The sequence below is a fragment of the Cygnus olor genome, chromosome 16, assembly GCF_009769625.2.
Source record: "Cygnus olor isolate bCygOlo1 chromosome 16, bCygOlo1.pri.v2, whole genome shotgun sequence".
Taxonomy (NCBI): Eukaryota; Metazoa; Chordata; class Aves; order Anseriformes; family Anatidae; genus Cygnus; species Cygnus olor.
This window is the reverse complement of record NC_049184.1, coordinates 11212368-11225772: the sequence shown is the minus strand read 5'-3', so window position 1 is coordinate 11225772 and position 13405 is coordinate 11212368. Positions and strand designations below refer to the sequence as shown.

The window sequence follows — 13405 nt, the reverse complement described above, 5'->3', positions numbered from 1 at the left end:
GTATTGGTATATATTTTTATTTTAAAGAGTATTATACATACAGTGGCTATGAAGGGCATAAGACTTTTTGTTAAGGTATTATCTAATGATTGCTGTTGAACTTATGTCTCTAGCTGCAAACCATTCCATCCATTTTGCTGTACGAAGTGATAGGAAGAAAATTTACAATAATTAGGGTAGAGGGGAGGGAATACCACACCAAAATACAGTGTTCGCAATTTTTTTGTGCTAGTATAACTCAAGCTATAGTTTGAAAGGGAAAAATCACACAACGATGAGTATGAGCTCTGCAATAATATAGACCAGCAATGTTATAGAACTATTAAAAAAAGAAAAAAAAAGAATGTCCATATTTAGTCTTGTCCTGCTCTGTTTTTCTCCCTTCACCCCCCAACGTGAACTTGAATGGCTCTAGGTGAAGTTCTGTCTGCAGAGTGCGTAATAAAATAGATACTGCCTTTATAGGTCTTACAGATGTGTATGTGTTCCTAAAACAGTAGCAAGTTCATAAACAAGGCATGGACTGTGGTTACCTGAAAATAAATAACTGATGAGTTGATAGCATATTTTGCTGTTGCTTATGATCTTGATACGCACATATGTGCATGTACATACACAGACTATATTACATTGTGTCAAGCAATAATATTCAAAAAGTGAATACATATACAAGAAAGGCTGTTATGAGGGTACTTGCCTTCATAGTGGATCTTTTCTGGGAGAGATTCAGTGTCAACAGTTGTTTAGGAAAGTAAAGCATAGCCGCTGTTAATTTCAAAAGCATCGTATTGTAATACTGGATATACTTTGGCCAGATACAGAGGAAAAAATCTAAGTGTTATTTTTGGTATGCAGTTGATGGCTACTGCTTTTTCTTTAGTGAATGACAACGGGCTTATCTGGAGAATGTTTTCATGTTGTCATTGTTCTTACGTTTCCTTTTCTGGACTAGCTTCCACTTCTACCTCTTCATATTCCTCAACATCTGCAGTGGCGTCTTGGTACTGTTGGTACTCGGAAACAAGGTCGTTGGTGTTTCCCTCTGCTTCTGAAAACTCCATCTCATCCATGCCTTCACCAGTGTACCAGTGGAGAAATGCTTTTCTTTTGAACATAGCTGAGAACTGTTCAGAAACCCTGATGAAGAGCTCCTGGATGGCTGTGTTATTGCCAATAAAGGTAGCTGCCATCTTCAGCCCTCGCGGCGGTATGTCGCACACAGCCACTTTGACGTTGTTAGGGATCCACTCCACAAAGTAGGAGCTGTTCTTGGTCTGGACAGCCAGCAACTGTTCGTCCACTTCTCTGGTAGACATTCGGCCTCTGAAGATGCAAGCCACAGTCAAGTAACGCCCACGACGGGGGTCACAGGCTGCCATCATGTTGCGCGCATCAAACATTTGTTGAGTAAGCTCTGGCACCGAGAGGGCTCTGTACTGTTGGCTACCTCGAGCCGTCAGTGGAGCAAAGCCTGGCATAAAGAAATGCAGGCGAGGAAAGGGCACCATGTTAACAGCCAGCTTCCGCAGGTCTGCGTTCAGCTGGCCAGGAAAACGGAGCGAGGTTGTGACACCGCTCATCGTTAGGGACACTAAGTGATTGAGGTCACCATAGGTGGGATTGGTGAGCTTTAAAGTTCTGAAACATATATCGTATAGCGCTTCGTTGTCAATGCAAAAGGTTTCATCTGTATTCTCTATTAGCTGGTGGATGGAGAGGATGGCATTATATGGCTCTACGACTGTGTCGGATACTTTGGGGGAAGGCACAACACTGAAGGTGTTCATAATCCTGTCCGGATATTCTTCTCTGATTTTGTTGATGAGGAGCGTGCCCATACCTGAGCCTGTACCACCACCAAGTGAATGGATGAGCTGGAACCCCTGAAGGCAGTCACAGCTCTCACACTCGTTCCTGACCACATCCATGACATTTTCAATCAGTTCAGCTCCTTCTGTGTAATGGCCCTTAGCCCAGTTGTTTCCAGCACCTGAATTACCTGTAAACAGAATTACAGACAGAACAACCACAAAATTAACAAGAGTAATTTTTAAAGGCTACAAGGGTGCGGTTAAAAGGGTGGTCTGAAACAGTTGGCCTCAGTTACTTTGCTGTACATACCATGAATAAAATTGTCAGGTCGAAATAGTGGGCCTATTTTGCTGGAGCGTACGCTGTCCATTGTACCAGGTTCCAGGTCCACCAAGATAGACCGGGGTACGTATTTATGGGCTGGAACAAAAGAAAATGACCAACTACTGTTAGAAAACAGGCTTATAAACTACTCTAAAAAAATCCAGCCCACCTACAGGTTTGGGGTGGTGATGGTGGTGGTTTTTGTTTTTTAACTCTATTACTTATTTTAACCTTTATTTTGTCCCTGTAAATTGCTGACATCCTAACAGCACTGTGCACTTACAGTAAGCCTCGTTGAAGTACACGTTAATTCGCTCAAGCTGCAGTGATGCATCCCCATGGTAGTTTCCAGCGATATCAATTCCATGTTCATCACTTATCACCTCCCAGAACTGAAAAAGGAAAGAGATTCAATACCGTCATCATGATTTTTTTTTTTCCCAGCAAAATGTGTCCAGCAGCAGCTCTCGTGCCTTGTACCTCTGACTCCACACAAAGCAGGAACTGCGGCTGAAGTGAGGGATGATTTGCCATGTATGGGTTAGACTGCAAAGGGTGGGAGAGCAATTTTAGTATAACCAGCTGAATGAAATGCAATGGAGCCCATCAGAGCGGGGGGCTTCCTCTCCTCCTCTCCCTCCCAATAAGTTCAAGGGGAGAGTTTAGTAGACCAGTTATGCTGGTTAAATATTGCCTGTGCACTAGAAAAGGAAATACTGCCCCTCTAGAAAAGGAAAAATTGTTTAAATAGCACACAATTTATATTAGTTTAAATGACACTGGTACTATTTGGTATGAATACAACAAAAGCCTGTGTTGGTCTGGGGGAGGTGTGTGCTTTGAGGCATGTCACGCACAAGTGGGGCTGCGGCACAGCAACACCAGCTCAGCCAAGTCTGCACGGGAGCAATGCTTTCTGCAAGCAGATACTGGGCCTGTATGGCCTATCTTGACATTCATATGGGTGTCTTGTACTGGGGCGCTTATCAAGGCAGCTGTCACGGCAGTGTTAATGCAGACACACCCAGCCAATATAATGAGCAGGCTATTTTAATTTTAAAGGTCTTTCGGGTTAGCAACCATTTCAACTCTACAACTACAACATTGCCAACACGTGCATAATATATTTATGTGCATGGGTGCTTTTATACTGGTCCTATTAGACATAAGCAGTTTCCAGGACAGATACAACAGAAAAATTATAAACCTTTCAGAGTTCACACTGGCTGCATTCAAACTGTTTGGGGCTAGCATTGCATTTCCTGGCTATCCACAGTGTCATGTGCCAATAGAAGAAACCAAGGTGCTGTTTGTGGTAGTGAGAAATGGAGGAAAACCAGAACGGAAAACTCCTTCAGCTAGGATGTGTCTTCAAAGATACCCCCGGCGCCAAATTAACCCTGATACTTTTCTTTTTTTTTTCTTTCTTTTTTTTTTTTTTAGCTTCCTACTAAGTAAACAAAAAAGGTGTTATGAACATTGTACAGCAAAAAGAACATTATTTTTTTATTCTGGCACACAAAGTCAGCAATGACTGATGTCTCTAAGTAATAGCATACCATTGTTTAAACTACACAAATATACTCCAAATGACACGACTGTCTCTCACAGGAGGCCAGTTAGGCAGGAATCCTTAACTTAGAAAAGCCTAGTTGTTTGCTGACAGCACAGGTCATTCTGTTGACTAACACAATCCCATATTAATGATTATTATGTGGCAGAGTTAGTGCTGTATGTCTGAACTAAAGTACTGGCACAACAAACTTGCAGTCGTGAAGTTGTTGGCTCCTTCACTTGTCCTGGTATTTTGCAGACTGGATTAATGCCCCTGGGAACACGAGTCCCAGCAGGAATGCTCTGGAGCACTTAGAATTGCTGTGCCATAGTTATTGCAGCTATAAGACCATTCTCATATTATTATTAGTTTTACAGTTTTTGCAGAATGAAAAACAGTCTTTGACAGTCTTATGAGCAACCTTTGAATGAGGAGCACATCCATCTTACAACTTTCACATCAAAACACTCATAAGCATGGCTGGCATGCCATGCATCCTATCATCTAGTCAACAAAGTAGTTGTCCCTCCCTCAAAGTCCCCATCTGTTAATGGTGTTTGACCTGGTACCGATGACAGCACTTACTCCTAAGGACCAAAACTGAAAGGAGACCTTACCTTTGCTCCAATTTGGTTTCCACACTGGCCAATCTGAAGATGCACGATTTCACGCATTTTGTGCAGCTTAGACCTGTTGGTAGCTACAGCCCAGCACAGGATTTCTGGCTGCAGTCCCTAGAGCAAGCCCTCTTTCTGCTGCTCTATCAGCTACACCCAGCACAGTCCGCCCCAAGGGGCCTTTTTATACTGGTGAGATTGTCACTCACCCAGCAAGGGGAGTAGCTGACTCCCCGCAAGTGGCACATCAAATTTGTCGCAAAAAGGCAAAGTACATATTCACTGCCCACGGACAAGGTATAAGAGCACAGGTACATTGCTGAGAGTGGCTTGGAAGAGTAAATTGTGTCTCACATGTACACATGCACACTTAGAATTAATTGTAGTTCTTTGTGCAGCAGTGTGATTCAAAACTCTGTGCACGTTGTATTTGTGTTTCATTATTTTGTGCATAATATATGGATATATGTACATTATTTTTTGTATTTATATGGATATAGAAATAGTAGAGCCAAAAATGAGCAACATTAAGCACCTGAACTGTCACAAGATTTAAATTTTACACATCATAAAAGTCAAACAGGAGAACATCCATAATTAATAACAACTTCTGAGCATTAACCTCTTAGAATGACAATATTCAGCACACTGCCAGGCAAACTTGAAGTTCACTGATAAGCATCATTTTCATGAAGGAGGGGGAGAGGGTCAGTAACAAAAAATACTTTGTAAGACATAAATATATGATATATGTTCCTTAAACATTTAATAAGAACCCATAAATTTCATCCAATCTGAGATCTGAATCAATTTGCGACTAACTTGCACAGATGTTCTCTCTCTCTCTTCCTCCTCTCTCCTGCCATCAAGAAATACAGTATTTCTAATGTCGTATTTCTAATGTCATATTTCTCATTTTCTTGTATCTGAGATGAAGTATTTCAGAATTTTCCAGGAAAATGCTAGAGGTGAAATCCCACTTCCAGTGCAGTTAACTATAATGTCCACTGTGTGAAATGTGTCACTGCATTAAAGGAAATAACGCAAGCCTGAGCAAAACATGGCACAGGCATGTTGCCTGCTGATAAACAGGGCTAATATCACTGCGCAACAGAAACCCAGAACAGACGGCCTTCTGGAAGCTTGTAGTAGTTTTATTATGTCAGATGACTGCCAGTGCTTTGCAAGTTTTCTTTTAAGGATAGGGGAGAAACTAGAATTAGGAAAGCACCTTTAATTATTTTGCATAAAAAAGAAGACAGTGGAAGGACTTGACTCATTAAAAGTAACTACTACTTTTACCAGGTTGTGGGTTGCTAGAGATAAGGAATCTATGAGCTTCCATATTGTTACAAAACAAAAATCAGCTTATTCCAGACTTCCCCACCACAGATGACTTCCACTTTTTTCCACCAGCCAATGAAGGAACAGACTGCTCCTAAGACAAAGTTTAGTACCACATCCACATCCCAAAAAGTAGCCAGCAAACGTTGTTACACTCCGCAAAGCTATTAGCTATCCTCAACAGGGAGTATTAACAGCAAGATGTACAACTCAGGCATATTGATTTTGTTTCTTTAAAACACAGTAGTTTTATAATTTTCCAGAAAATAAGTATTCTCTAAACAGTTTAGTTTCCATCGCAAGACAACACCACAGTTATGTTCAAAATTGCTGTATTGTAAATATTTTCTAATGCAAAATGCTGAAAAGATTATTTGGAGATTTGCATTGCTTTGAAAATCACATACTTTTTATTCATACACATTTCTTGTTTGTTTTCATAGACTCACTGAGTATCCCGAGCTGGAAGGGACCTACAAGGATCGTTGAGTCCAACTCCTGGCTCCACACAGGGCCATCCAAACACCAAACGTGTCTGAGAGCCTTGTCCAAACACTTCTTGAATGCCAACAGGCTCAGTGCTGTGACCACTGCCCTGGGGACCCTGTTCCAGTGTCTGAGCACCCTCATGGGGCAGAACCTTTTCCTAACATCCAGCCTGAACCACTCTGATGCAGCCTCATGCCCTTCTGTACAATTCCAAATTGTGTCCTCAACTGCTACATTCTGAATGGGAGCTGCAGTGACACAATGTGTCAGAAAGCTACTGATAGTGAGAGAAAAAAAAAGCCACTTAAAATATCTAATTTATTCATTTGCAATAGCCACAATTTATGAAGAAGCTGAAGATTTGATAATTTGTTGTCCAAAATATTTGGCAAAATAATTTCAGCAATAAAAATATTGAGAGCATTTCACAAGAAAGGGGGAAATAAAAAAAAAAAAAAAGGAAGTGAAAAAATATGCAATCACTAAACATTGTTTTTTCTCTTGCTAAAAATAGCTCCCTGGAATCATGTGCCTTCTCTGAAGCATTTCCTAATACAGTCTTTAAAGTTATTGCACGACACAAAGTCCCTGACTGCTTCGTGAAGGTGGTTTGTGCCTCTTTTTTCTTGCCTCCCCTAAACACATTGCTGTGAACCCCCAAGTCTTTCTTTATACCAAACTTGGCATATGGAAAGCATGTTTCTGTGTAGATTTTGTTTGTTTGCAGGTCTGCCATCCTTCATCTCAAGACGAAGAAAACCAGCCAATGAAGGAAACCTCAAGCCTGCTAACTGCACAAGAACACTTCCCAGGCACGGCCAGTACACATGTGCTGCTGTAGATTAGCAGTGTGTGTCTCAAGAGAAAGAGGAGGATGTGGCAGAAGGGTTGGCTCTGAGCACCTTTCGGCACAGAGGCGATTAGGGGCAGCCTGGCACTGGGCAGACTCCTACCCTCCTGCCCTGCAGCGTCTGTTATCAGCCTGCCCACTGCTTCCACTGCCCTGAGTGGGCCCGAGATACCAAAGCCCTGGTGATGGGTGTAAGACCACAAACAAGCCATGTTTTTTGTTTGCTGGGCTGGGGTTTTTGTTTCTGTTTTGTTTTGTTTGCTTGCTTGTACCAACACAGTATGCATTAGCAACAGACATGCCTGTGCAAGGGCCTGTATTCCTCTTTAAACTCTAGTATAAGAGGGCTTAAAAATTCAAAACTTGAGACTGCAAAACTAGAAAAAAAAAAAAAAACCTGCCTGCTATATGTAATCGCACAGTTGCTGGTTACAGCGTTACATGACACTGATGTATCAGTCTGAAGGCAAAGAAACCTGTATCCCATTCACACAGGGTCTGCATGTCACAGGTACAGGTCCTCCTGTCACAAACCGCGCACTGATAGCCACTGTACTTATTGACTCATCGCACTATTTTAACAGCTTTTTCTTTGTGTGTGTGTATGTGCTTGTTTTAAACCAAAATTACTCGGTTTTAAGCATGTGAGACGGAGACCTTCCAGCAGCACCAGAGGGAAGCCAGCACAACGCACCAGCCGAGCGGGCTGCGGCTGCCCTGATCCGGAGGCAGGGAGCAGAGCGGGCCCGGCCAGTTGAGCTCTCTCATTACACTCACTCCTTCTCCCCTCAGAAATTAATTACACCCCTCAGAAATTAATTACACGCTCGTCGCCAGCCTTCCACGCCTCTCCACCACCGAACCCAGCGCCAGGGGCTCCCCTCAGCGGCTCCCCGGGGGGCAGCCGGCCGGGCCCGCCCACGGTAAGGCCCCTCCCGCCGCCCTTAAATCAGCGCCGGGGCCGGGTTCCTCAGGAAGGTTTTGCCGTCCCAGCATGGAGGTCCCGGCCCGGCTCGTTGCCTCCCTGCTGCTGCTGCTCGCGGGCTGCTTCGGCGCCTGCCGGGCCGGCCTCTACTTCAGGGAGGGGCAGAGCTGCTACCGGCCGGCCCCGCGCAGGGCCCTGGGGCTGAGGTGAGCTGTTCCGAGCCGGCTGAGGGCTGCCCGCCCGTCCCGTGGGTGCCCGCCCCGGGGTTCGGCGGCGCTGAGGGGGAGCCCGGGGATCAGCCACAGGAACCGAGAGGGGCAAGGGCGGCTCCGGGGGGGGCTCCGGGGGGGGCTCCGGGGCAGCCCTCACCCCCTCACAGCCCTCCGGGCACCTCACGGGCAAGAGAGCCCGGTCACGTTGTCCGTGGGCACGTGACCGGCGTCACATTGTGAAAGGCTGGGAGTCCTTGTTTTTTTTTTTTTTCCTCATTTTTAATTCCCACCCCACCTTTACTTTTTTTTTTATTTTTTTATTTTTTAACTTCCCCTCATTTGCCTGAAAATATACGGATTGGTAACGAGGGAAGCTCACTCTTTCTGTCTCCGTACAGAACCTACCCACGGCCTCATGAGTACCTGGACGTCTCCACGCTACCAGAAAGCTGGGACTGGAGAAATGTTAACGGCATCAACTACGCCAGCACCACTCGGAACCAGCATATCCCGCAGTACTGCGGGTCCTGCTGGGCCCACGGGAGCACCAGCGCCTTAGCAGGTATGTGCTGGGCTGTATGCTACCTCCTCACCAGCCAAGGTGTTGCCCTCACTGATTTAAATATTTCTTGCTAAGCAAGGAAGTTTATCTTAAGGTTACAAAATAGCTGATGTAAAGGAAAAAAAGTGCCAAGTTGCTGCAGTGACTAATGTAGCAAAACCAAGCTTAGACATCTGTGAATACCCCAGGAAAAGGACAAAGGCTAAGCTGGCAGCTGAAGGCACAGAGTTTTGGTTTCGGTAGAGAAAGCAACCAGACAAAGGCTGTCCCCACCCTCCCAAAACTATGTGTGGGGGGGGGGTGGGGAAGGGGAATACTGGGATGGTTAAAAAGCTGTTTGCAGAGGGATTACATTTATAGCTCCTGCCGAAATGTTTTTCAGGGCCTGGAGTAGGAACTGGGTGTACTGTCCCTCACCTTGGAGGGGTGGTGATGGTAGGAGCAGATATAAAGCAGTAAGTGTGTCCCCTTCCCTCTGTCTGTACCTCTGGCTGCTGCACCCTCTGAAGCAGCAAGGGGCTGCATGCTGCTCCAGCAGTGCCTAGCTATGAGGAAATGAAAGGAGTTGCCTTGGTGGGAAGGGCCTACACAGTATTACCTTAAAGAGCCCTGTTATTTAAATGAATGTCTACCGCAGCATGCAGACACAACTCATTTCAGCAGATGGGTATGTCTGCCCTTTTCTTGGGAAAACGGAAGTAGAGGTTTATGTTAATTGGAGAAACGCTTTCTCTAGAGAGAATATATTATGACTTGTATGTAACTGCTTTGGCTTAGTAACATACTGGAGAAGTTGTTTGCATAGGATGTTTTAAGAGGATCAGCTGTGAAGGAGAAATGGAGGAAATACTGCAGAAATAGGGAGACAATGCACGTGTGTGAGGAGACAGAAGCAACTGTAAAGTCTCTGTTCTTAAGCAATACAATATAGGTGTTTATGAAGGCTGCCATGATGTAGTGCAGTACTAAGATACATAGCTAAGAAGCTGCTAAATTTTATCTAACTTTTGGTAAAACTTTGTTGTGTATGTAGCTGTGCATGTATGTGCATTGAGTACCTAAAGCATTCATTCCTTCTGTTCTTGCTGAAAGTCTACGCTGGGATAACGCCTTGCTAATTCATACAGAGCACTCCCCCAGTTCTCTGTCAAAGTAGAATTGAATGTCACTAGTACTAATAGGATTAAAAGTACTACAGTTGCATGATTTAAGCCAGTTAATACCTTGTGAGAAGCAGTTTATAAATGTTGATTAGGAAGCCAAGCTAGCTAGCTCTTTCAGGCAAAATAAGGCAGTAGGATGGTGATGTCGGTCTGAGATGGCAGAATAATGGTGAGATGTTTACTCAGCAGTGTGGATGTACTTCTGAAAGCTCTTCCTTGCTTTAGGCTTGTGACAACTGTCTCCCAGAAACCTGGGCTGCCTGAGCTTATGACTGTCTGCATGAGTTTATACATAACTCTTTACTTCTGGAGAGAGAGAGAGATGGTTTCATGATGTGCATTTAAAGGCCAGGAAATAGATCTAGTTTTCAGACATTGTGACTTGAATTAAGAACTCTAGAGTACTTAAAGGGTTTAAATGGATCTTACTCATCTGCATCTTTTTGATGAGCTTTTAATGGAAAAAACTTGTAATGAAAACCCACAAAAACTCAGCCTGCCTATTTAAGCTAGGTATTGAGACACATAGCATGACCTATAACTGAGGCTTTTCCAACCACAAACACGGTTGTCTGCAAATAGTCACAGGTTCAATGAAGACGAGGGTGTTTCAATACTTGTAACAGCACACATATTCCACTAACGTTTACTGATTGCTTATAATTGCAGATCGAATCAACATAAAGAGAAAAGGTGCATGGCCTTCTGCCTACCTCTCCGTACAAAATGTGATTGATTGCGCTAATGCGGGATCCTGTGAAGGTGGAGACCACACGGGTGTTTGGATGTATGCCCATGACCACGGCATTCCAGATGAGACCTGTAACAACTACCAAGCTAAGAATCAAAGTACAATGCCTATTTTCTTTGCTCTGTAGGGCTTCAGCCCAGATTTGGCAGATTTTAATATAGAGAAATGATCATTTTCTGTGTGTTTTTTTTTCAATTTACTGATTCCTGCCTTTCAGTGTAGTACCAGCTGTTTGACAGATTTTCCTTACAGGTCTCTGTCTAGACAGCATAACATGAAATCATGTCCAGACAAGTTTGCACCAGCTGAAGTGTTTAAACTCAATCTTTTAAGTCTGCGATATACAATCTCTAATGTAGTAAAATACTTGAAAGAGTCAACCTAAACAAAGGAGGAATGAAACCTTTGTTTCCAGTATTGCTGGAATAGTGTCTATATTTATAGAGAAGCACAATCGAATAACTTTCTCTAAGCAGTTGTGCCAATGAAGTAAAGAATAATAACTAGTGATTGTAGAGACTTTAAGTGTAATTTCCAGAAGTAATTAGTTCATTGGAGATAAGTAATTATTCTTTTTAGTATCTACCTCAAATGAAGTTAAAAGAAAAAAGCTCAGTGTGTTGTTAATTCACGGGAAGAAAAGCATTGTCTTGTGGTGGTAATCTTTCTCTTTGTAGAGTGCAAGAAGTTTAACCAGTGTGGAACCTGTGTCACTTTTGGAGAATGCCATGTGATAAAGAACTACACTCTCTGGAAAGTTGCTGACTATGGTTCTGTCAGTGGAAGGGAAAAAATGATGGCAGAAATCTATAAGAATGGACCAATTAGGTAAAAAAAAAAAAGTTTATTTACTAGTAATATTTGGACTGAAATGCTTGGAATTCAGTTTAATGACTGAAGTGTACTTCTCCAATTGAGCAGATAGTAGCAGCCCTGCACTAATATGCAGACTTTAGCTTGTTCGTATAAAACTGAGCTCAGAAGTCAAAATGCAAGAAAATAGATTTTTAGCCAGGCTCCCACCCTGATTCCTGTGTATAAAAATGTTTGCTCTGTTTTATTACAGCTGTGGTATAATGGCTACTAAAAAGCTGGATGCTTATACTGGAGGACTCTATACAGAGTACAACCCTTCACCTACCGTGAATCATATTGTATCTGTGGCCGGCTGGGGTGTAGAAAATGGAACAGAATACTGGATTGTTCGTAATTCTTGGGGTGAACCCTGGGTAAGGAAACATGGGAAGAAATATGTCTGCAGCACTGCTTTAGAGGAAAGGTGGAGTTTTACGCACTTGCTAAGAGGATGCTGCAAAGGCAGCTTGCAGGTAGAAAGAGTAAAACTTTCTTTGAATTAAACTTTAAATTTAAAAAAAAAAGAAATTTAACTAAGCTGAAGACAGATACTTGGTTAAAGTTTCTTAGGTAATGTCAACTCAATCCTAAATGCTGCCCTTTCATGGATATGCACCTCCTGTTATGGGCCACCATAAATCTGTTAGTTGTAGGCAAAAATCAAATCATATACATAGAACAGAAGCAGACTGCCCCTTCAAAAAAGGCTGTTCTATGAATGTAGCACTATACTTCTTGAGTGAATTCCTAGCTTCACTTCTAAACCATTCACATTTGGAAAACAAAGAAGATTCAATAGCATAGTTAGCTTATGTTTTCTGAATCACAATGTCTCTGCTTATACTAATGCAAATTAATTCTCTACAGGGTGAAAGAGGATGGCTGAGAATTGTGACAAGTGCATATAAAGGTGGAAGAGGAGCACAGTACAATCTTGCTATTGAAGAGGACTGTGCGTATGGAGATGTTTTACTTCCTTGATTCTATACTGTACATTTTTCTGTTTAAAGAATAGTCTAAAACTTTCACAGTTGAACTTTCAGGCAGTTTACAAAATTAGTCCAGATAACACAACACACAGTATTAAAAATAAAATACAGGTTGCCTTCAGATAACTACTAAAAATTTAAAAATTTAAATAATTTACCCATGAAAAAGTGTTGTCTGCTCTGATGCACAGTATTTAAATCATATTGTCTTACAGAAACTATATGTAAATCTGTGTATAAATATATATTTTTAAAATACAAATTATGCAGATGTAACTAAAAAACTATGCGCACTATACTTACGCTAAACTAACAGTAGTGAGCAAATATTATACAATTATGCAGCTATAAAAACAAAGCTAAGACCAGATATTTTACATTCAAAAACTAAATCTCCCTGTTGTATCTTCAGCTTCGTGGTGAAAAAGTATTGCTGCAAGTCTCGTGTGATGCTGTTGCTTTTATCCAACCAAAATAAGAGGAATGTTGATAAAAAGATGTTAAAAGTACTTATCTACTAAGTCTTTTTTTGCTCTATTTCTTTTTTTTTTTGCTTTAATATATGACTATCTGTACTACTTTTCTCCTAGAGGCAAAGTCTAGCCTGCCACAAGACAGAGCTCTTCTCATGCTCACTAATATGAGGAAAGGTAGCAAATTCTATTCCTTAAAAATAAGTCAATTACTAAGTGGCAATCAGTGCCATATTAAGTGGCACTGCTCATTACATTTAATAAACTGACAATGTTCTCTTTTACAATTGTGTTTACAGTGTAAGAGCTTATTAATACATGTCTTCAGTTACATTTTATTATTGTACATAACAAGCATTCTCATGTGGCAGACTAGTTACCCAAACCCTTACCCAGGATGGTACTGTTTTTACTGGGCTTATTCTTGTGACAGGGTTGTTCAACAATCTGGTATGTAGCAAACTATGATGTTTTAAAAACAAAT

The 13405-nt window shown here is 42.2% G+C and overlaps 2 protein-coding genes across 2 annotated transcripts; one reads left to right on the top strand and one right to left on the bottom strand.

Annotated features, from left to right (window-relative positions):
- TUBB1 (tubulin beta 1 class VI) lies at positions 1-6658 on the bottom strand. Its single transcript, XM_040575413.1, has 4 exons — positions 4309-6658; positions 2420-2528; positions 2122-2232; positions 1-1999 (listed from the first exon to the last, which is right to left on the bottom strand). Exons 1-4 carry the CDS (start codon positions 4363-4365, stop codon positions 930-932), a joined length of 1347 nt encoding a protein of 448 aa, XP_040431347.1. The 5' UTR covers positions 4366-6658; the 3' UTR covers positions 1-929.
- A 620-nt stretch (positions 6659-7278) lies between these two features.
- CTSZ (cathepsin Z) lies at positions 7279-12957 on the top strand. The gene is made up of 6 exons (XM_040575419.1): positions 7279-8122; positions 8527-8690; positions 10523-10702; positions 11282-11432; positions 11671-11833; positions 12327-12957. The coding sequence occupies exons 1-6, from the start codon at positions 7986-7988 to the stop codon at positions 12438-12440; spliced, it is 909 nt and encodes a 302-aa protein (XP_040431353.1). The 5' UTR covers positions 7279-7985; the 3' UTR covers positions 12441-12957.
- Positions 12958-13405: the final 448 nt, after the last annotated feature.